The sequence below is a fragment of the Mustelus asterias genome, chromosome 30, assembly GCF_964213995.1.
Source record: "Mustelus asterias chromosome 30, sMusAst1.hap1.1, whole genome shotgun sequence".
NCBI classification, from domain to species: domain Eukaryota; kingdom Metazoa; phylum Chordata; class Chondrichthyes; order Carcharhiniformes; family Triakidae; genus Mustelus; species Mustelus asterias.
The window spans coordinates 18,281,832-18,306,029 of NC_135830.1; the positions used below are offsets into that span (position 1 = coordinate 18,281,832).

General features: G+C 48.4%; 2 protein-coding genes across 2 annotated transcripts in view; one reads left to right on the top strand and one right to left on the bottom strand.

Moving 5' to 3' along the window:
- LOC144480929 (uncharacterized) overlaps window positions 1–24,198 on the bottom strand; it is a 98,611-nt gene that overhangs the window by 37,444 nt on the left and 36,969 nt on the right. Inside the window, 2 exon segments of the mRNA XM_078200553.1 lie at window positions 9,229–10,297; window positions 19,706–19,837. Coding sequence (XP_078056679.1) covers window positions 9,229–10,297; window positions 19,706–19,837 — 1,201 coding nt within the window.
- Window positions 12,042–22,998, top strand: LOC144480802 (uncharacterized). Its single transcript, XM_078200406.1, has 2 exons — window positions 12,042–12,407; window positions 18,382–22,998. The coding sequence occupies exon 2, from the start codon at window positions 18,492–18,494 to the stop codon at window positions 19,356–19,358; it is 867 nt and encodes a 288-aa protein (XP_078056532.1). The 5' UTR covers window positions 12,042–12,407; window positions 18,382–18,491; the 3' UTR covers window positions 19,359–22,998.

Genomic DNA, 24,198 nt, shown 5'->3' on the forward strand with positions numbered 1-24,198 from the left:
GGCACGGTAGCACAGTGGTTAGCACTGCTGCTTCACAGCTCCAGGGTCCTGGGTTCGATTCCCGGCTCGGGTCACTGTCTGTGTGGAGTTTGCACATTCTCCTCGTGTCTGCGTGGGTTTCCTCCGGGTGCTCCGGTTTCCTCCCACAGTCCAAAGATGTGCGGGTTAGGTTGATTGGCCAGGTTAAAAATTGCCCCTTAGTGTCCTGAGATGTGTAGGTTAGAGGGATTAGCGGGTAAAAAATATGTGGGGGTAGGATTGTGGTCGGTGCAGACTCGATGGGCCGAATGGCCTCCTTCTGCACTGTAGGGTTTCTATGATTCTATGAACTGCACACAATACTTTAGATGTGGCCTCAACAAGACCCTGTGTAATTGCAACACATCCCTGCTCCTGCACGAGAAACCTCTCACAATGAAGGCCAACATGCCATTTGCCTTCTTTACCGCCTGCTGCATCTGAACGCTTACCTTCAGTGACTGGTGCACAAGGACACCCAGGTCCTGCTGCACATTCCCCCTCTCCCAATTTACAGCCATTCAGGTCGTAATCTGCCGCCTTGTGTTTGCTTCCAAAGTGAATAACCTCGCACTTATCCAAATTATACTGCATCTGCCATGGATTAGCCCACTCGCCCAACCTGTCCAGATCATTTTGAAGGATCTCGGCATCCTCGTCACAGTTCACCCTCCCACCCAACTTGGTATCATCTGCAAACTTTGAGATGTTACATTTTGTTCCCTCATCCAAATCATTAATATATATTGTGAATAGCTGGGGTCCCAGCACCGATCCCTGTGGCACCCCACTAGTTACTGCCTGCCGATTTGAAAAGCACCCATTAATTCCTACTCTTTTTGTTTTCTCTCTGCCAACCAGTTTTCTATCCATCTCAATACACTTCCCCCAATCCCATGTGCTTTAATCTTGAGTGATAATCTCTTGTGCAGGACTTTGTCAAACGCTTTCTGAAAGTCCAAATATACCACATCGACTGGTTCCCCCTTGTCAACTCTACTGGTTACATCTTCGAAGAATTCCAACAGATTTGTCAAGCATGATTTCCTCTTCATAAATCCATGCTGACTCTGTCTGATCCTGCCACTGCTTTCTAAATGCTCCGCTATAAAGTCCTTGATAATGGATTCGAGCATTTTCTCCACTGCCGATGTTAAGCTTACTGGTCTATAATTTCCTGTTTTCTCTCTACCTCCCTTTTTGAATATTGGAGTGACATTAGCTACCCTCCAGGGACTGTTGCAGGGTCTATAGAATCCTGGAAGATGATCACCAAAGCATCCACTATTTCTAGAGCCACTTCCTTAAGTACTTAAGACACGAAAATGGCTGGACTTGCAGATAGTGAGGAACATTGTCAGAAGCTACGGAAGGATATAGATAGGCTGGAAATTTGGGCAAAGAAACGGCAGATGGAGTCCAATCCTGATAAATGCGAAGTGATGCATTTTGGTAAAACTAACATAGGGGGGAGCTATACGATAAATGGCAGAACCATAAAGGGTGTAGATACGCAGAGGGACCTGGGTGTGCAAGTCCACAGATCCTTGAAGGTGACGTCATAGGTGGAGAAGGTAGTGAATAAGGCATATGGCATGCTTGCCTTTATAGGACGGGGAATAGAGTATAAAAGTTGGGGTCTGATGTTGCAGTTGTATAGAACGTTGGTTCGGCCGCATTTGGAATACTGCGTCCAGTTCTGGTCGCCTCACTACCAGAAGGACGTGGAGGCTTTAGAGAGAGTACAGAGGAGGTTTACCAGGATGTTGCCTGGTATGGAAGGGCTTAGTTATGAGGAGAGATTGGGTAAACTGGGGTTGTTCTCACTGGAAAGACGGAGGATGAGGGGTGACCTAATAGAGGTGTATAAAATTATGAAAGGCAGAGATAGGGTGAACGGTGGAAAGAATGTGGAAAAGATCGAAAGGGTGCAGAGGAGATTTACAAGGATGTTGCCTGGATTGAGCGGCATGCCTTATGAGGATAGGCTGAGGGAGCTCGGTCTTTTCTCCTTGGAGAGATGTAGGATGAGAGACCTAATAGAGGTATATAAGATGTTGAGAGGCATAGATCGGGTGGACTCTCAGAGGCTTTTTCCCAGGGTGGAAATGGCTGCTACGAGAGGACACAAGTTTAAGGTGCTGGGGGTAGGTACAGGGGAAATGTTAGGGGGAAGTTTTTCACACAGAGGGTGGTGGGCGAGTGGAATCGGCTGCCGTTAGTGGGGGTGGAGGCAAACTGAATAGGGTCTTTTAAGAGACTCCTAGATAGGTACATGGGACTTAATAGGATGGAGGGTTATAGGTAGGTCTAGAAGGTAGGGATATGTTTGGCACAACTTGTGGGGCCGAAGGGCCTGTTTTGTGCTGTAGTTTTTCTATGTTTCAGAACCGCTGTCTGTGATCTTTCCCCATAATTCAGGAATTGTCATCAGAAATTAGTTTACAACAAGATTCTGAACTTTAACTTCAATCCGAAATTGATCTTTGGAACAAGCTCTAGAATTCAGTGTCTGAGAGATTCCACTGATTAACATCTCCAATTAAAAAGTGCTGATTAATCCTTGCTGATTAATTCTTGCTGACAATTCTCACTGACTTGCCCATTACACACAGCGACACCTCCATTATCCACCAGAAAGAAGGGGAATGGGAATCGGTGGAGAATCAAGAATTCCCAAATGTTACTCTTCCCCCGGCATGGGAATGGAGACAAATTCAAATCCAAGTAACGAAATGTAAGAAATCACTGTCTGATAACCTTGTAAACATTTCGGAAATGTATATATTACAGAAGTATCTCACTCTCTGTCAAATGAAGAAAGCTTCCATAGCAGCTTGCTGCCTGACAAACACAGGACAGACCTGTTACCTCTGCCAAGGACATGTCTCCAGCACAGGCCCTGAAACAAGGCATTTCGAACCCTAATACGGTTGGATCTCATGACCCACACATAACTCAGCTGTCTGTGTAAAGGCTAAAACAGGCTCTCGGGAACAGAGGCGTTTTGAAGTGATCCGTACTGGCTTCAGCCCAACATCCACACTCTGGTCCGCACCAGTTAACCGTTCAGAGGGGACTGCCGCCACGAGCTCTCGAGACCAGCGCTCACTCTGCATCATCCGTCCGTTTGTCCTCCCGGACTGGGAAACGATTCTCACCTGACACGGGCCATGTGTTTTCCTGTCTATTTAGCTTCCACGTCATATTTAAACTGTTGCTTCTGAATAAACCAATTTAAAATCACTTCTGAGCTCAACCCGGGGGGGTAATCTGTAACTCCCGGACCTAAATCTTACCAGCCATGATGAAAAGGGCAGTTCTCATCACCATATTGTAGAAAAAGATATAGAAAGGGGCGGCACGGTAGCACAGTGGTTAGCACTGCTGCTTCACAGCTCCAGGGACCTGGGTTCGATTCCCGGCTCGGGTCACTGTCTGTGTGGAGTTTGCACATTCTCCTCGTGTCTGCGTGGGTTTCCTCCGGGTGCTCCGGTTTCCTCCCACAGTCCAAAGATGTGCGGGTTAGGTGGATTGGCCAGGTTAAAAATTGCCCCTTAGTGTCCTGGGATGTGTAGGTTAGAGGAATTAGTGGGTAAAATATGTAGGGATATGGGGGTAGGGTCTGGGTGGGATTGTGGTCGGTGCAGACTCGATGGGCCGAATGGCCTCTTTCTGTACTGTAGGGTTTCTATGATTTCTATGAACCACTGGATAGGATCCAGAGTAGATTTATAAAGATGATAAGAGGAAATATACAGGTAAACATATCCGGAAAGGATTTCGCCTGAGAAAATAAGGCTGAGGCTAAACAATGTTTTTAAAACAGTGAAAGTAAAACATATCAGATGCTGGAATCCGAACCAGCAACAGGAAATGGTGGAGAAACTCAGCAGGTCTGACAGCATCTGTGAAGAGAGAATAGAGCCAACGTTTCGAGTCTGGGTGACCTTTTGTCAGAGCTGTCACTCTTTGTGGACATGTCTGTGTGTGTCAATGTGATCTAATAGAGGTGTACAAGATTATGAAGGGGATAGATAGGGTGAACAGTGGGAAGCTTTTTCCCAGGTCGGAGGTGACGATCACGAGGGGTCACGGGCTCAAGGTGAGAGGGGCGAAGTATAACTCAGATATCAGAGGGACGTTTTTTACACAGAGGGTGGTGGGGGCCTGGAATGCGCTGCCAAGTAGGGTGGTGGAGGCAGGCACGCTGACATCGTTTAAGACTTACCTGGATAGTCACATGAGCAGCCTGGGAATGGAGGGATACAAACGATTGGTCTAGTTGGACCAAGGAGCGGCACAGGCTTGGAGGGCCGAAGGGCCTGTTTCCTGTGCTGTACTGTTCTTTGATTCAGTTGTCCAAACAGGTAAACACATTTTGCAACATCACAAACGTTATTCATCATCGGTCGTGCTGCTTCATATTGAAACGTTACAGAGGAAAAATGACAAAGACATAGAAGCAGAATTTGTCCCTTTCTATTTATGCACTACGACAACTACTTACATTTATATAGCAGCTCCACCTAATGAACAAAGAAAATTACAGCACAGGAACAGGCCCTTCGGCCCTCCAAGCCTGCACCGACCATGCTACCGACTTAACTAAAACCCCCGACCCTCCCTTGGACCATAGAACCATAGAAAATTACAGCTCAGAAACAGGCCTTTTGGCCCTTCTTGTCTGTGCCGAACCATTTTATGTCCAGTCCCACTGACCTGCACTTGGACCATATCCCTCCACACCCCTCTCATCCATGAACCCGTCCAAGTTTTTCTTAAATGTTAAAAGTGCATTTACCACTTTATCCGGCAGCTCATTCCACACTCCCACCACTCTCTGCGTGAAGAAGCCCCCCCCCTTATATTCCCTTTAAACTTTTCTCCTTTCACCCTTAACCCATGCCCTCTGGTTTTTTTCTCCCCTAGCCTCAGCGGAAAAAGCCTGCTTGCATTCACTCTATCTATACCCATCAAAATCTTATACACCTCTATCAAATCTCCCCTCAATCTTCTACGCTCCAGGGAGTAAAGTCCCAACCTATTCAATCTCTCTCTGTAACTCAGCTTCTCAAGTCCCGGCAACATCCTTGTGAACCTTCTCTGCACTCTTTCAATCTTATTTACATCCTTCCTGTAACTAGGTGACCAAAACTGTACACAATACTCCAAATTTGGCCTCACCAATGCCTTATATAACCTTACCATAACACTCCAACTTTTATACTCGATACTCCGATTTATAAAGGCCAATGTACCAAAGGCACTCTTCACGACCCTATCCACCTGTGACGTCACTTTTAGGGAACTCTGTACCTGTATTCCCAGATCTCTCTGTTCAACTGCACTCTTCAGAGTCCTACCATTTACCCTGTACATTCTACTTTGGTTTGTCCTTCCAAAGTGCAATATCTCACACTTGTCCGCGTTAAACTCCATATCCCTCTATTCCCATCCTATTCGTGTAAGAATAAGGCCCACAAAATCATTGTGTACCAAAGTATAACACTGTGCCACTGTATTTTAGCTTCGATGACAAAAAGGCTTGGTCAAAACGGTAGGTTTTACGGAGAGTCTTCAATGAGCAGAGTGAGGGAGATAGCAATGTCTAGGAAGGGAATTCCAGAGATTAGGGCCTCAGCAACTGGACCTTTGGTTACCAATGTGGGGGTGATTCTGATTGGGAATGTAGGAGAGAGGTCAGAGTCAGAGGAGCACAGATGTCTCTGAGACTTAGAAATCATAGAAACCCTACAGGACAGAAAGAGGCCATTCGGCCCATCGAGTCTGCACCGACCACAATCCCACCCAGACCCTACCCCCATATCCCTACATATTTTACCCACTAATCCCTCTAACCTACACATCTCAGGACACTAAGGGGCAATTTCTTTTTAGCACTTGTGGAGTTTGGGAAGATTACAGAAATAGGGAGGGGTGAAGCCCTGGTGGCATTTGAATACAAGGATGAAAATAATATAAAGATCTTCGGTGACTGAGAGCCAATGCAGGTCAGTGAGCAGAGGGGTGAGAGGGGATTTGGACTTGCTGCAATTTAATACCCAGGTAGGAGAGTTTTGGATGAACATGCTGATGACACCAAGATTGGTGGAGTAGTGGATGAGGTGGAGGGGTGTTGTAGGCTGCAAAGAGACATAGATAGGATGCAAAGCTGGGCTGAAAAATGGCAAATGGAGTTTAACCCTGATAAATGTGAGGTGATTCATTTTGGTAGGACTAATTTAAATGTGGATTACAGGGTCAAAGGTAGGGTTCTGAAGACTGTGGAGGAACAGAGAGATCTTGGGGTCCATATCTACAGATCTCTAAAGGTTGCCACTCAAGTGGATAGAGCTGTGAAGAAGGCCTATAGTGTGTTAGCTTTTATTAACAGGAGGTTGGAGTTTAAGAGCCGTGGGGATATGCTGCAACTGTACAGGACCTTGGTGAGACCACATTTGGAATATTGTGTGCAGTTCTGGTCACCTCACTATAAGAAGGATGTGGAAGCGCTGGAAAGAGTGCAGAGGAGATTTACCAGGATGCTGCCTGGTTTGGAGGGTAGGTCTTATGAGGAAAGGTTGAGGGAGCTAGGGCTGTTCTCTCTGGAGCGGAGGAGGCTGAGGGGAGACTTAATAGAGGTTTATAAAATGATGAAGGGGATAGATAGAGTGAATGTTCAAAGACTATTTCCTCGGGTGGATGGAGCTATTACAAGGGGGCAGAACTATAGGGTTCATGGTGGGAGATATAGGAAGGATATCAGAGGTAGGTTCTTTACGCAGAGAGTGGATGGGGTGTGGAATGGACTGCCTGCAGTGATAGTGGAGTCAGACACTTTAGGAACATTTAAGCGGTTATTGGATAGGCACATGGAGCACACCAGGATGATAGGGAGTGGGATAGCTTGATCTTGGTTTCAGATAAAGCTCGGCACAACATCGTGAAATCATAGAATGAAATCATAGAAACCCTACAGTGCAGAAGGAGGCCATTCGGCCCATCGAGTCTGCACTGACCACAATCCCACCCAGGCCCTACCCCCACATATTTACCCGCTAATCCCTCTAACCTACACATCCCAGGACTCTAAGGGGCAATTTTTAACCTGGCCAATCAACCTAACCCGCACATCTTTGGACTGTGGGAGGAAACCGGAGCACCCGGAGGAAACCCACGCAGACACGAGGAGAATGTGCAAACTCCACACAGACAGTGACCCGAGCCGGGAATCGAACCCGGGACCCTGGAGCTGTGAAGCAGCAGTGCTAACCACTGTGCTACCGTCCCGCCCGAGAGGGCCTGTTCTGTGCTGTACTGTTGTATGTTCGCAGAGGGCAGAATGTCCACTTACATTCCAGAACTGACATTCTGCTGGATCAGCACGGCCCTGTTTCCAAGACCAATATTGATCCTTTACAAGGTGCTGTTCACAGAACGACACACAGTCCTCCAGTCGGGATCGAACTCGGGCTATGTATTGCCGTAACAAACCTTTCTATAACAGCCTCTGCAACAGGTTGTACAGATTGTATACATCAACTGGGAAAAATGAAGATATTCCTGGTCAAAATAGGTTTTCCTTTAAATATTCAAAATGAAATGTAAAATAAATATTGTTAGTACTAAAAGCTGAGTAAGAATCCCGACTCTAGCTCTTCATGTTCTTGGTTCGGAGAAATGTTGTTAATTTTCACACACTGTGCATGGACAGCCCCTCCAACTCTTTCAATATTAGGGTGGCACGGTAGCACAGTCGTTAGCGCTGCTGCTTCACAGCTCCAGGGTCCCGGGTTCGATTCCCGGCTCGGGTCACTGTCTGTGTGGAGTTTGCACATTCTCCTCGTGTCTGCGTGGGTTTCCTCCAGGTGCTCCGGTTTCCTCCCACAGTCCAAAGATGTGCGGGTTAGGTTGATTGGCCAGGTTAAAAAATTGCCCCTTAGAGTCCTGAGATGCGTAGGTTAGAGGGATTAGCGGGTAAATATGTGAGGGTAGGGCCTGGGTGGGATTGTGGTCGGTGCAGACTCGATGGTCCGAATGGCCTCCTTCTGCACTGTAGGGTTTCTATGATTTCTAATGATTTTTGAAACTCAGTTTTCACAAGGACAATGATTTGAAATGTAACATTCATAGTGATGAATAAAGAGAATAATATTGGGATAAAGTTGACAGTACTTTGAAAAGGCTGGCATCAGGGGATGGGCTGAAGGGCCTCTTAACGAACTGTGGGATGGCGCGATTCGGTTGCTAGATCAATTCCCCACGACATTCAGCATTGTGGTACAGCGGTTAGCATTGATGCCTGACAGTTCCAGGAAGCAAGATGAGATTCTGGCCTCGAGTGATTGTCTGTGTGGAGTACAAGGGTCTTTTGTTGAGTGGGTGCAGTATCGATGGGCCTCCTTTAGCACTTCAGGGATTCTATTCTTTGGTTCAAATTCCTAAATATCTCGCCGCAATTCTATCGCTGCAAAGCACGATCTTGGAGTGCACAATGATGAATTGTAACAAATCCCTTTTGGCGAATTTCAGCAATGGTGTTTCTGTAGTGTGGTGGTTATCACGTTTGTCTACATGTGAAAGGTCCCTGTTTCAGGATCAAGCAGAAATAGTGTCTCCACAGCTCCAGGGTCCCGGGTTTGATTCCCGGCTCGGTTCACTGTCTGTGTGGAGTTTGCACATTCTCCTCGTGTCTGCGTGGGTTTCCCTCCGGGTGCTCCGGTTTCCTCCCACAGTCCAAAGATGTGCGGGTTAGGTTGAGTGGCCAGGTTAAAAATTGCCCCTTAAGAGTCCTGAGATGCGTAGGTTAGAGGGATTAGTGGGTAAATATATGGGGGTAGGGCCTGGGTGGGATTGTGGTCGGTGCAGACTCGATGGGCCGAATGGCCTCCTTCTGCACTGTAGGGTTTCTATGAGTGTCAAACTTTTTTTATTTCAGAGTGAGGCAAAAAAATTAATAATTTGCATTTATTGTTTAATGTTTGTCACTGCCTATCCCTGGGACACAAGATACTGGGTCAAACTCCAGTGTTTATTTGTACCGTTTCTCTGTCTTTTACACAATTGCCTTGGCTACGTTCAAATGGTGCAGTGTTCCAGCTGTTGGGTTTATGTTGTACATCAGGTAGACTTTGCTTTTTCAGAAACAGACCCAATGAACTTAGTTCCCCCCAAGATACAACAGAAAAATCTCATCACTGGAGTTACTTGTGAACTCGCTGATGTAGCAGAAGGTTGGCAGACTGCACGAATCCTTTCCCACACACAGAGCAGGTGAACGGTCTCTCCCCGGTGTGAATGCGTTGGTGTGTCCGCAGGTGGGATGATTGAGTGAATCCCTTCCCACACTTGGAGCAGGTGAACGGCCTCTCTCCCGTGTGGGTGCGCTGGTGTGTCAGCAGGTGGGATGACCGAGTGAATCCCTTCCCACACTCGGAGCAGGTGAACGGCCTCTCCCCAGTGTGGATGCGCTGGTGTTCCAGCAGGGTGGACAATCGAGTGAATCCCTTCCCACACTCAGAACAATTGAAGGGTTTCTCCCCGGTGTGAACTCGCTGGTGTACAATCAGATCTGACGATCGCCTGAACCCAGTCCCACAGTGGGAGCACCTGAACGGCCTCTCCCCTGTGTGAACACGTTGATGAAACAACAGTTCCCAGGAACATTTATAGCACTTCTCACAGTCCGGACATTTAAAAGGCCTCTCTCCTGTGTGAATTCTCTGGTGTGTCCGCAGGTGGGATGAGTGAGCAAATCCCTTCCCACAATCGGAGCAGACGAATGGCCTCTCCCCGGTGTGAATTCTCTGGTGTACAGTGAGGACAGGTAACGTCTTGAACCCAGTCCCGCAGTGAGAGCACTTGAAAGGTCTCTCGTCACTGTGGGCACGTTGATGGCCAGTCAGTTCCCGGGAACTTTTATAGCACTTCCCACAGTCTGGACATTTAAAAGGTCTCTCGTCACTGTGAACCTGTCGGTGTTGCAGCAGAGAGGATGAACAAGTGAATCCCTTCCCACACTCCGAGCAGGTGAATGGCCTCTCCCCAGTGTGACTGCGTTGATGAATGTCCAACTCAGATGGGTAATTAAATCCCTTCCCGCAGTCCCCACATTTCCACAGCTTCTCCCTGTGGTGACTGCATTTATGTTTTGACAGGTCAGAGGACTGACTGAAGCCTTGTGCACACACAGAGCATGTAGACGGTTTCCTCTCTGCACTGAGAACGATGCTTTTTCCTTCCATGTTCAAATATGATGGTAAACAGGTTGCAATAGCTTAGGCGACTCTGTAAAATTTTGATGTGATGTTTGGTTCGAGTTTCCCGACTGCAAATCCTCCTCTTCTAAAACCCTGTGAAATTGATTTAAAACAGACAAAAGGAAGTGAGAGAGAACCCACAAAAACACAAAGGCAGATTGTGAAATTAAGCTGAATGAATCTGGTAAGTTGTGAGGCCGGCACTGGGAAAAAGTGACAATGAAAACTGCTGGATTGTCATAAAACCCAAACTGATTCATTAATGCCCTCCAGGGAAGGAAACCTGCCACCCAGTCTGGATCCAAACAAGAGTCTGGCCTCGAAGGGAGAAGAGAGCAAAGGGACAGAGTGAGTGAGGCAAGCGGTGCAGAATAATTATTTTACATATCTACAACTCAACAAGCCCCTTTATTCGTGGGTGATGTCTCCTCTGGGTCGCGGATCAGCGCTCCGAAAGCTAATGGTATTTGCTACCAAATAAACCTGTTGGACTTTAACCTGGTGTTGTTAAAACCCTTACTGTGTTCACCCCAGTCCAACGCCGGCATCTCCACATCGCGGGTTTCTGCCACAGATCCGCACATGAACGAACAGAGCCACAGATGTTTGGACACATGGGGCAGGAGGTTCCATGAAGTAATGAGATTGGTGAGCAGAATATGCTTGCTTTTCTTACTGTCTGTGCCGCCACTTTGCCTCACCAATTAGCTATCAGGCTCTGTGCAAACCAGAAATCATAGAAATCATAGAAACCCTACAGTGCAGAAGGAGGCCATTCGGCCCATCGAGTCTGCACCGACCACAATCCCACCCAGGCCCTACCCCCACATATTTACCCGCTAATCCCTCTAACCTGCGCATCTCAGGGGGCAATTTTTAACCTGGCCAATCAACCTAACCCGCACATCTTTGGAGTGTGGGAGGAAACTGGAGCACTCGGAGGAAACCCACGCAGACACGAGGAGAATGTGCAGACTCCACACAGACAGTGACCCGAGCCGGGAATCGAACCCGGGTCCCTGGAGCTGTGAAGCGGCAGTGCTAACCACTGTGCTACCGTGCCGCCCAGCCAGGGTAATGGAGGGTCAGATTACCCGAGGGTTGATGCAGTTTGGTGGACAAGTTGTCTCCATTCTGAACAATGGGGGAACAAGCTCCTCCCACTCATTGTCAACATTGCCCCCTACAAAGATGGCGGCCACACATGCGCACTTATGCAGCGTCCCACGAAATGGCGGCAGGCAGTCAGCCCGCCCAGGCCCAACACTACAAGTTGCGTCTCCATTTCTTACAAACAGGGGGGTCCGGGAAGTTCTTTTCCGGGGGGTTGGGATTTTGGTTAAGAAGCCTCTCCACTCACCCACAGGATCGATCGGCCCGCTACGCACCGGCCTCCACTCGTACCGATCTCGAATCCCAGTTAAAACCCACCGTCGCCATTACCCCGCACGGCTCCTGCTTCAGACCCCGCCCTCGCGTTCACTGGTTGGAGGACCCAGCCGCTCCCGCTCGGTCCTCCAGCCCCGCCCCCTCTCGGTCCTCCAGCCCCGCCCCCTCTCGGTCCTCCAGCCCCGCCCCCTCTCCCCCATTGGTCCGGGAGCCGCCGTCAATCAGTCCCCGGGGGCATTGTGACGTGGGGGCACGCGCAGTGCGGCTCCTGTCCCAGGGACCGGCGCTTGTTTGTCTGATCTCCAGGCGGGGAGGAGGCGGATAAGCGGAGGCAGCGTTAGGGGCAGTGGGTGGGTGGGAGGGGAGGCTCCACACACCCAGTGGAGGCTTCAACACCCCCCCCAATAAGGAACTAGCGGCACCGCCTCAACACCCAACACAAACGGCAGCTGCAGCGCTTCCCTCCCGGGGCCAGGCCCCAGTGGACAAATGTGGCTTCAGGAAGGACATTCATTCATTGGTCATAAATTTCTGCACCTCGATCAAATCTCCCCTCAATAGACCTTCCTTCAAGGAGAACAACCCCCCAGTTTCTCCAGCCTAACGTTGCAACTATAATCTCTCTCCACAGATCCCAGCAAATGGTCCCCATCCTCAGCTGCCTGTGGGGAGGATGATGTTCGACCTTCTTGAACCAGTGCAGTCTGTGTGGTGAAGGTGCTACTGCAATGCTGTCAGGTATGGAGTTACAGGTCACTCACCCAGTGAGGATGAAGGAACAGTGATATATGTCCAAGTTAACTACACTAATTTGTATTTATAGCATACTTTTAATGTAATATGGTGTCCCAAAGTGTTTCACAGAAATGTTACAAGACACCATTTGACACTGAGCCGCATGAAATGTTAGGGCAGCTGAACAAAAGTTTCATCAAAGAGGTAGGTTTTATGGTGAATCTTAACAGAGGAAAGCGGGGTAGAGAGACACAGAGGGTTACAGAGGAAATTCCAGAGCTTGTGAACTCAGCAACTGAAAGAACAGTCACCAATGGTGGAGTGGTTAACATGATGTGGAGATGCCGGTGTTGGACTGGGGTAAGCACAGTAAGAAGTTTAACAACACCAGGTTAAAGTCCAACGGATTTATTTGGTAGCAAAAGCCACACAAGCTTTTGGAGGTCCAAGCCCCTTCTTCAGGTGAGTGGGAATTCTGTTCACAAACAGGGCATATAAAGACACAGACTCAATTTACGTGAATAATGGAATGCAAATACTTACAGCTAATCAAGTCTTTAAGAAACAAAACAACGTGAGTGGAGAGAGCATCAAGACAGGCTAAAAAGACAAGACAGCCAGTGAAACTCTGCAGGTCCAGGCAACTGTGGGGGTTACATATCTGTATGTGACATCTTGACATATCTGTAACCCCCACAGTTGCCTGGGCCTGCAGAGTTTCACTGGCTGTCTTGTCTGGAAACAATACACATCATAGAAATCAGAGAAGAAATCATAGAAACCCTACAGTGCAGAAGGAGGCCATTCGGCCCATCGAGTCGGCACCGACCACAATTCCACCCAGGCCCTACCCCCACATATTTACCCGCTAATCCCTCTAACCTACGCATCTCAGGACGCTAAGGGGCAATTTTTAACCTGGTCAATCAACCTAACCCGCACATCTTTGGACTGTGGGAGGAAACCGGAGCACCCGGAGGAAACCCACGCAGACACGAGGAGAATGTGCAAACTCAGACAGTGACCCGAGCCGGGAATCGAACCCGGGACCCTGGAGCTGTGAAGCAGCAGTGCTAACCACTGTGCTACCGTGCCGCCCCTTTTAGCCTCCTTTTAGCCTGTCTTGATGCTCTCTCCACTCACGTTGTTTTGTTTCTTAAAGACTTGATTAGCTGTAAGTATTCGCATTCCAACCATTATTCATGTAAATTGAGTCTGTGTCTTTATATGCCCTGTTTGTGAACAGAATTCCCACTCACCTGAAGAAGGGGCTTGGAGCTCCGAAAGCTTGTGTGGCTTTTGCTACCAAATAAACCTGTTGGACTTTAACCTGGTTTGTTAACCTTCTTACTTGGAGTGGTTAACATCAGAGGTAGTCAACAGGATGGAATTACATGAATGCATATATTTCGGAGGATTTTGTGTCTGGAGGAGATCAGAGACCGGGAGGAACAAGAGAATGGATGGATTTGAAAACAAGGCTGAGAATTTTAAAATTTAAGTACTTAAATTGGATTCTTTTTAGGTCAAAAAGCACAGGGGTAATGGGTGAACAAGCCTTGATGTGAGTGAATACATGGGCAGAAGAGATTTGGATGTCCTCAAGATTACTGGGAGGTTGAATATGTGAGGCTGGTTGGCAGTGCCTTAGGATAGTTAAGTCGAGAAGTACCAAAGGAAGGGACCAGAGTTTCAGGGAAAAGGTGAACTGAGACTTGTGTTATGGACAGGAGCGAGCTCAGTTCAGACAGCACTGATATTTTGATTTTTAAAAAATAATCGGTGGGGTGCTTCCCAATCCCTCGGTTTTTGTGTCATCTGATTTCTACTAATAGCCCACAGCAAACTCGAGGTAGCATGAACTCAGAAGGTTAGTTCATTGCACATATTCAGAAACTGTGATAGAGTGTCTGCAATGTTCCCCCTCCACAGTCACACAGTAAAGAGAGGGTTAGAGAAAAGAATGTTTTACAATATAGAAACAATATATAAACATTGGTTCACGTTAGTTCCAGGATCCTGAATCAAAGTCCAGTGAGTAATTCTTCCAGAGAGGTCAGCGGGCTGAAAACCGATTAATAAAGCCGCTTCTCCACTGGTGCTGATGTGACAGGATGAAGTAGGCACACAATTTACGGTGGCACAGTGGTTAGCACTGCTGCTTCACAGCTCCAGGGTCCCGGGTTCGATTCCCGGCTCGGGTCACTGCCTGTGTGGAGTTTGCACATTCTCCTCGTGTCTGCGTGGGTTTCCTCCGGGTGCTCCGGTTTCCTCCCACAGTCCAAAGATGTGCGGGCTAGGTTGATTGGCCAGGTTAAAAATTGCCCCTTAGAGTCCTAAGATGCGTAGATTAGAGGGATTAGCGGGTAAATATGTGGGGGTAGGGCCTGGGTGGGATTGTGGTTGGTGCAGACTCGATGGGCCGAATGGCCTCCTTCTGCACTGTAGGGTTTCTATGGTTTCTATCAGCGATGGTACAAAAAGTAGAGCCAGGTTGGATGTGGCTAGTTGTTCAGCCTGGCCATGGCTTGCTTCATAGAAACCCTACAGTGCAGAAGGAGGCCATTTGGCCCATCAAGTCTGCACCGACCACAATCCCACCCAGGCCCTACCCCCACATATTTTACCCGCTAATCCCTCTAACCTACACATCCCAGGACTCTTAAGGGGCAATTTTTTTTTTTAACCTGGCCAATCAACCTAACCCGCACATCTTTGGACTGTGGGAGGAAACCGGAGCACCCGGAGGAAACCCACGCAGACACGAGGAGAATGTGCAAACTCCACACAGACAGTGACCCGAGCCGGGAATCGAACCCAGGACCCGTGAAGCAGCAGTGCTAACCACTGCGCTACCGTGCCGCCTGTTCAGTGTGTCCACCAGTCAGATGTTAAACAGCAGCCTGGAGCCCGCAGCTCAGGAAGGCAACATTAACCTGTTCAACAAGCCAGAGTCTCAGCTCATCTGACCTCCCCTCTGCACAATGTCTTCAACAAAGGAAGTTTATCCAATTTCAGGTAGTTGGCTTTTTGTTTTAGGCTGATAATGTCTCAGCAATTGTGGGTAAAAAGAGGCGCTATCTGTTGAGGGTTTGGTGTTTTTGGAAGGCATTGTCTCCATAGACTCTCAGACACCACTAGCAAGCATGATTTGTCAAATGGAAATGGTCTTCCGCTAGCTCCCTTTGAAGCTGGGCGTTGCAATTTCCAAGTGGTCTGGTAGAAGCACTTTAGACGCAGCTTGGAAATGAGACATTCCTGAAATGGAGAGTGAATGCTTTTGTTCTGGTGACGCTCAGATAGAGGGCCAGCCAGCTTATTGGTTGTTGTTCAGCCAAACTTTATTCGAGATGAGAAATACAAAAGGTTATTTTTTCATGAAAGATGTACACAGGGCGGCACAGTAGCACAGTGGTTAGCACTGCTGCTTCACAGCTCCAGGGTCCCGGGTTCGATCCCCGGCTCGGGTCACTGTCTGTGTGGAGTTTGCACATTCTCCTCGTGTCTGCGTGGGTTTCCTCCGGGTGCTCCGGTTTCCTCCCACAGTCCAAAGATGTGCGGGTTAGGTTGATTGGCCAGATTAAAAATTGCCCCTTAGAGTCCTGGGATGCGTAGGTTAGAGGGATTAGCGGGTAAATTAGTGGGTAAAATAAAAGGGATTAGCGGGTAGGGCCTGGGTGGGATTGTGGTCGGTGCAGACTCGATGGGCCGAATGGCCTCCTTCTGCACTGTAGGGTTTCTATGATTCGGTTCTGTTCTATTGCATTAGGTAGAGTTGGGCCACGTAACTGAGGTGAAAATAGTCTTGCTGATGATGTGGATATGTCACTGAGAACTGATCTTTTGGTGAATCGGAATCCCAGAGTGTGAACTAGGATTCAGCCTCAGAGTTCCCAGGGAGAGGGATGGATTCAGTGGGTAGGGAGTAGAGTTTGTAACTGGGATTAAAGACGATGGCTTTGTTCTTCACCATATTTAAATGGAGGAAATTTCTGCTCTTCGAGGGCTGGATGTCAGAGAATAAGGAGTTTTTTGAAGATGTGACTAGACACTTAGACGGGGGAAAAGCGGTAGATGTGGTTTATATGGATTTCAGTAAGGCGTTTGATAAGGTGCCCCATGCAAGGCTTCTGGAGAAAGTGAAGGGGCATGGGATACAAGGGGACGTTGCTTTGTGGATTCAGAACTGGCTTGCCCACGGAAGGCAAAGAGTGGTTGTCGATGGGTCTTTTTCAGCATGGAGGTCGGTCACCAGTGGGGTGCCCCAGGGATCTGTTCTGGGACCCTTGCTCTTTGTGATTTTTATAAATGACCTGGATGAGGAAGTGAAAGGATGGGTTGGCAAGTTTGCTGATGACACAAAGGTTGGAGGTGTTGTGGATAGTGTAGAGGGATGTCAGCAGTTGCAACGAGACATAGATAAGATGCAAGACTGGGCGGAGAAGTGGAAGATGGACTTCAACCCAGATAAGTGTGTGGTGGTTCAGTTTGGCAGGTCGAATAGGATGGAAGAATATAATATTAAGGGTAAGACGCTTGGCAGTGTGGAAGACCAGAGGGATCTTGGGGTCCGGGTTCAGAGGACGCTCAAAGCAGCGTCGCAGGTGGAGGCTGTGGTTAAGGCGGCGTATGGAATACTGGCCTTCATCAATAGAGGAATTGAGTTTAGAAATCGGGAGATAATGATGCAGCTGTATAGGACCCTGGTCAGACCCCACCTGGAGTACTGTGCCCAGTTCTGATCGCCTCATTACAGAAAGGATGTGGAAGCCATAAAACGGGTGCAGAGGAGATTTACGAGAATGTTGTCGGGATTAAGTGGTCTGCCTTATGAGGATAGGTTGAGAGAGCTAAGTCTTTTCTCCTTGGAGAGGCAAAGGATGAGAGGTGACCTGATAGAGGTGGATAAGACGTTGAGAGGTATTGATAGAGTGGATTCTCAGAGGCTTTTACCCAGGGCTGAAATGGTTGTCACGAGAGGCCACAGGTTTGTTGCCTGGTTTGTGGCCACCAGGATGTTGCCTGGTATGGAGGGTCTTAGCTATGAGGAGAGATTGGGTAGACTGGGGTTGTTCTCCTTGGAAAGACGGAGAATGAGGGGAGATCTAATAGAGGTATACAAGATTATGAGGGGTATAGATAGGGTGAACAGTGGGAAGCTTTTTCCCAGGTCGGAGGTGACGATCACGAGGGGTCACGGGCTCAAGCTGTGAGGGGCGAAGTATAACTCAGACATCAGAGGGACGTTTTTTACACAGAGGGTGGTGGGGGCCTGGAATGCGCTGCCAAGTAGGGTGGTGGAGGCAGGCACGCTGACATCGTTTAAGACTTACCTGGATAGTCACATGAGCAGCCTGGGAATGGAGGGATACAAACGATTGGTCTAGTTGGACCAAGGAGCGGCACAGGCTTGGAGGGCCGAAGGGCCTGTTTCCTGTGCTGTACTGTTCTTTGTTCTTTGTTTAGGGTGCTGGGGAGTAGGTATAGAGGAGATGTTAGGGGTAAGTTTTTCACTCAGAGGGTGGTGGGTGCGTGGAATCGGCTGCCGGTAGTGGTGGTGGAAGCGGATTCCATTGAGTCTTTTAAGAGACTTTTGGATAGGTTCATGGAGGTTAGTAAGATAGAGGGTTATAGATGAGCCGAGAAGGTCAGGAAATTGTCCGGCGCAACTTGTGGGCCGAAGGGCCTGTTTGTGCTGTCGCTTTTCTATGTTCTAAGCCAGGACAGTGTGTGACTCGGAGAGGAATTTATAAATGATAGTGTTCACATATACCTGCTATCCCAGTCCTTCGGGAGGGTGAGAGTTGGGAAGATGTGACAAAGTTCTGGTCAATTGTAGATGTGTAAATTCTGTCTCTGCCCACTGCCTCGATCCCACAGGAAACCACGTTCATTCAGCTCGATTTAACAATCTGCCTTTGTCTTTTTGTGAATCCTGTCTCACTCCCTTTTTTTCTGTCTGAAATACACTTCACAGGGCATTAAAAGGGGAAGATTTGCAGGTGGGAAACTGAAACAAAATATCACATCAGGGGTGGGACAGATTCGCTCAATTTATCATAACCTGAATACCGTCGGATTTTGAACATGGAAGGAAAAAGCACCGTTGACAGTGAAGAGATACGGGACACGTCTTCTGTGTGTGAACAAGACGTCAACCCATCTGGCCTGTCGAACCACAGGCACAGTCGCACCGAGGAGAAGCTGTGGAAGTGTGGGGACTGCGGGAAGGGATTTGATTCTCCAGTTCGCCTGGAAATTCATTGGCAAACTCACACCAGGGAGAGGCCCTTCACCTGCTCCGTGTGCGGGAAGGGATTCAATACCTCGTCCCACCTGCTGACCCACCAGCACACTCACACTGGGCAGAGACCGTTCACCTGCCCCGTGTGTGGGAAGGGATTCAGTCAGTCATCCAATCTGCTGACCCACCAGCGAATACACACCGGGGAGAGGCCGTTCACCTGCTCCGTGTGTGGGAAGAGATTCACTCAGTCTTCGCCGTTCAAGGCGCACAAACTAGTTCACACCGGGGAGAGGCCGTTCAACTGTTCAGTGTGTGGGAAGGGATTCACTCGGTCATCAACGCTGCTGACACACCAGCGAGTTCACACCGACGAGAGACCTTTTAAATGCCCAGAGTGCGGGAATTGCTATAAAAGCTCTGGGGAGCTGATGTCCCATCAACGGGTCCACACTGACGAGAAACCGTTCAGGTGCCCTCGCTGTGGGACTGGGTTCAGGCGATCGTCCGACCTCACCGTGCACCAGCGCACCCACACTGGGGAGAGGCCATTCTCCTGCACCGTGTGTGGGAAGAGATTCAATCAGACATGTACCCTTCTGAGACACCAGCAAGTTCACACCGGGGGGAGGCCCTTCACCTGTTCTGTGTGCGGGAAGAGCTTTGGTCGATCGTCCACTCTGCTGAGACACCAGCGAGTTCACAAGTGACTGCAGTGATTGGGTTTTGCTGTTAGTCGCATCCTGGACTGAACTGGAGGAGGAGCAAGAGTGAAAAGGACCTAATCTGATTGGAGGAGCTGTTTCCCACAGTTTCCGTCTTTCCCACATTCGGGGCAAGTTTACTTTCAATGGTCACCCCAGGGGTGAATTTTGATGGGCATTTTGTGAGGTCTGATAACTGGAACTTTCCCTCTTCCCCCCATTTATATTACACCCTGTTCCAATTCTCAACATCTCCAGTTAGAAAGTGCTGATTAATCCTTACTGACAATTCTTTCAGACTTCATCTAAATTATCAAGGGATATTTCACAGGCACATCAACATAAGTTCCAACAATCAACACTGATATTGATGAAACTTTGGAAGTCGCTGAGTTTAATCAGTTCTGGCACAGCAGCAGCAACGTTTGGTGAAGGTGGAAGCCACAGCGAAGACTGGTTTGAGACCCACTCGGCAGAGATGACATCTGTCGTTGAAGCAAAAAGCAAAGCCAGCCTGATATGCAACAAAAACCCTGGAACACTGTGTCTCTTGGAAGAACAGTGACCACGACACCACACAACCCTGCCACAGCAACCTCTGCAAGACGTGCCGGATCATCGACACAGATGCCATCATCTCACGTGAGAACACCATCCACCAGGTACACGGTACCTACTCTTGCAACTCGGCCAACGTTGTCTACCTGATACGCTGCAGGAAAGGATGTCCCGAGGCATGGTACATTGGGGAAACCATGCAGACGCTGCGACAACGGATGAATGAACACCGCCCGACAATCACCAGGCAAGACTGTTCTCTTCCTGTTGGGGAGCACTTCAGCAGTCACGGGCATTTGGCCTCTGATATTCGGGTAAGCGTTCTCCAAGGCGGCCTTCGCGACACACGACGGTGCAGAGTCGCTGAGCAGAGACTGATAGCCAAGTTCCGCACACACGAGGACGGCCTCAACCGGGATATTGGGTTCATGTCACACTATTTGTAACCCCCACAGAGTTTCACTGGCTGTCTTGTCTGGAGACAATACACATCTTTTTAGCCTGTCTTGATGCTCTCTCCACTCACATTGTTTTGTTTCTTAAAGACTTGATTAGTTGTAAGTATTCGCATTCCAACCATTATTCATGTAAATTGAGTTTGTGTCTTTATATGCTCTGCTTGTGAACAGAATTCCCACTCACCTGAAGACGGGGCTTGGAGCTCCGAAAGCTTGTGTGGCTTTTGCTACCAAATAAACCTGTTGGACTTTAACCTGGTGTTGTTAAACTTCTTACTCTTGGAAGTAAACACAGTAAGAAGTCTCACAACACCAGGTTCAAGTCCAACAGGTTTATTTGGTAGCAAATACCATAAGCTTTCGGAGCACAGCTCCTTCGTCAGATGGAGTGGAAATGTGCTCTCAAACAGGGCACAGAGACACAAAATCAAGTTACAGAATACTGATGAGAATGCGAATCCCTACAACCAGCCAGGTCTTAAAGATACAGACAATGTGGGTGGAGGGAGCATTAAGCGCAGGTTAAAGAGATGTGTATTGTCTCCAGACAGAACAGCTAGTGAGATTCTACAAGCCCAGGAGGCAAGCTGTGGGGGTTACTGATAATGTGACATAAATCCAACATCCCGGTTTAGGCCGTCCTCATGTGTGCGGAACTTGGCTATCAGTTTCTGCTCAGCGACTCTGCGCTGTCGTGTGTCGTGAAGGCCTCTTGGAGGTAGCCAGGACAGTTGTGTAAAAATACAGGGAGATACTGTGTAAATAAACACTGGATCAGTCGACATCACAAAATCTGAACTGCCTGTGAAATCACCAAAGTTCCCCCCCGGAATCAGCAGACGATGAAGTTCTCACCGACAGAAGTAAACAGATGTCCCACTGGGTTGAACACGACTTGTGAGCTGCACTCCTGTGAGACGGACATCTGCCAGTCTCTGTTTGACTCTCATAGAAATCATAGAAACCCTACAGTGCAGAAGGAGGCCATTCGGCCCATCGAGTCTGCACCGACCACAATCCCACCCAGGCCCTACCCCCACATATTTTACCCACTAATCCCTCTAACCTACACATCCCAGGACACTAAGGGGCAATTTTTTTTTTAACCTGGCCAATCAACCTAACCCGCACATCTTTGGACTGTGGGAGGAAACCGGAGCACCCGGAGGAAACCCACGCAGACACGAGGAGAATGTGCAAACTCCACACAGACAGTGACCCCGAGCCGGGAATCGAACCCGGGACCCTGGAGCTGTGAAGCAGCAGTGCTAACCACTGTGCTACCGTGCCGCCCTCTCCTGCAGCTTCCTGACGTGTTTGAGTAGGTTTGAGAGCACATTTCCACTCCATCTGACGAAGGGGCAGCGCTCCGAAAGCTAATGGTATTTGCTACCAAATAAACCTGTTGGACTTTAACCTGGTGTTGTTAAAACTGTCACTGCGTTTACCCCAGTCCAACGCCGGCATCTCCACATCGTGGTTCATAGAAACCCTACACTACAGAAAGAGGCCATTCGGCCCATCGAGTCTGCACCGATCACAATCCCACCCAGGCCCTACCCCCATATCCCTACATATTTACCCACTAATCCCTCTAACCTACGCATCTCAGGACGCTAAGGGCAATTTTGAGCATGGCCAATCAACCTAACCCGCACATCTTTGGACCGTGGGAGGAAACCGGAGCACCCGGAGGAAACCCACGCAGACACGAGGAGAATGTGCAAACTCCACACGGACAGTGACCCAAGCCGGGATTCGAACCCAGGTCCCTGGAGCTGTGAAGCAGCAGTGCTAACCACTGTGCTACCGTGCCGCCCGTTGAGTTGGACGAGGAACCCTCATCACTTGAGCTGGAAAAGGCCGTTGTTGCTGGGCAAGCAGAAAGGCTCCCGGCAAGGACGGCGTTCCAGCTGAACTGCTCAGACACACAGAGCCCCATCTATTGTTTCCAACTCCTTCCCTGCTGGGAGTCAGAACCATGCGCGAAGCAAAAGTCATCACAATGTTCCAAAAACCGCAATGAAAGAGGAGATTGCAACAAATACAGGGACACCTCACTCCTTAGCATCACTGGGAAGGCCTTCACTAGGGTGATGTTTAAAAGACTCCAACTACTTGCAGACTGAGTGTATCCAGAAGCACAGCGTGCGGTTTCTGTGCTGACAGATCTACAGTGAACATGATCTTCTCCACACACCAGCTACAAGAGAAGTGAACAATTGGTATTGAATCTAAAATGCTGCCAGCTCCTGGGCTGAGAAAACGGAAATGTTCTAGTTACTGAGTGAAAGTAAATCTTTCCGTGTGAATTACAATTTACTTGTACAATTGGAAAAGACACCAAAATGTTTGATTCTTAAGCTTTGAAGTTGTGTTTCAGAGCTCACAGGCTGAGGTGAGCTCCACCCTCTTTAACTCTTCCTGATCTAAGAAGGTTGACATTTACCTGTGAAAACTAACTTTTGTGGTTTAATTTTCCTTGAGTTATAATATAGTTATTTGGAAAGACACTTGAAGAAAAAAATAACATTTGGCCAAAACTGAGAAAGATACCAATGTAATTGGAAACACAAAGATCAAGACGGTGTTTGGTTCATCTCTGATCTGAAAATAAAGTTAACACAGTTGTGCACATTTGTGAATGTTTGCTTCACCCTTTTACAATCAGGCAGCACGGTGACAATTTAAACCAAAGATTCTGTTTTTTGAAGATTTGACTTCATCCCACTTATTATCATTCAAGACAAAGTTCCTGAGAGCATAAGAACATAAGAAATAGGAGCCAGGAGTAGGCCATCTGGCCCTTCGAGCCTGCCCCGCCATTCAACAAGATCATGGCTGATCTGAAGCGAATCAGTTCCACTTACCCGCCTGCTCCCCATATCCCCTAATTCCCTTATCGATCAGAAAACTATCTACCCGTGATTTAAACATATTCAACGAGGAAGCCTCCACCACTTCAGTGGGCAGAGAATTCCAGAGATTCACTACCCTCTGAGAGAAGAAGTTTCCCCCTCAACTCTGTTCTGAACCGGCCCCCCCTTATTTTGAGGCTGTGCCCTCTCGTTCTGGTTTCCCTTCTAAGTGGAAAGAATCTCTCCACCTCTACCCTATCCAGCCCCTTCATTATCTTATAGGTCTCTATAAGATCACCCCTCATCCTTCTAAACTCCAACGAGTACAGACCCAATCTGTTCAATCTCTCCTCATAAGCCACACCCCTCATCTCCGGTATCAACCTGGTGAACCTGAGAACAGGAGATCTGAGCGCTACCCCCCCCGCCCAAACCTGGTATTGTAAGTCTGGTATTGGACCTGTTACACATTGAGTGCCTCTGCACTGTCCCAGACTTCCTGTCGCACTGACTTAACCTTATTAAGGAAACGGTGATAATGCAGAGGGCCCCTTTTTCAGGTTGGCCACCAGTGACCAGTGCGGTTCCACAGGGATCAGTGCTGGGACCGCAACTGTTTACAATATATATCAATGACTTGGAGGAAGGAAGCAAATGGACTGTAGCCAAATTTGCAGACGACACCAAAATCGGTGGAAAGGCAAGTTGCGAGAGGGATACAAACAGTTTACAAAGATAATGATCGGTTAAATAGGTGGGCAAAAAGTTGGCAAATGGAGTCTAATGTGGGAAAATGTGAAGTTGGAAGGGAGAATTAAAAAAAATGAGTAATTATTTAAATGGAGAAAACCTGCAAAAAGCTGCAACGCAAAGGGACTTGGGGGCACTTCAGCATGAAACACAGAAAGCTAGCGCACGAGCAGCAGGTAACCAGGAAAGCGAATGAAATGTTGGCCTTTATTTCAAGGGGGT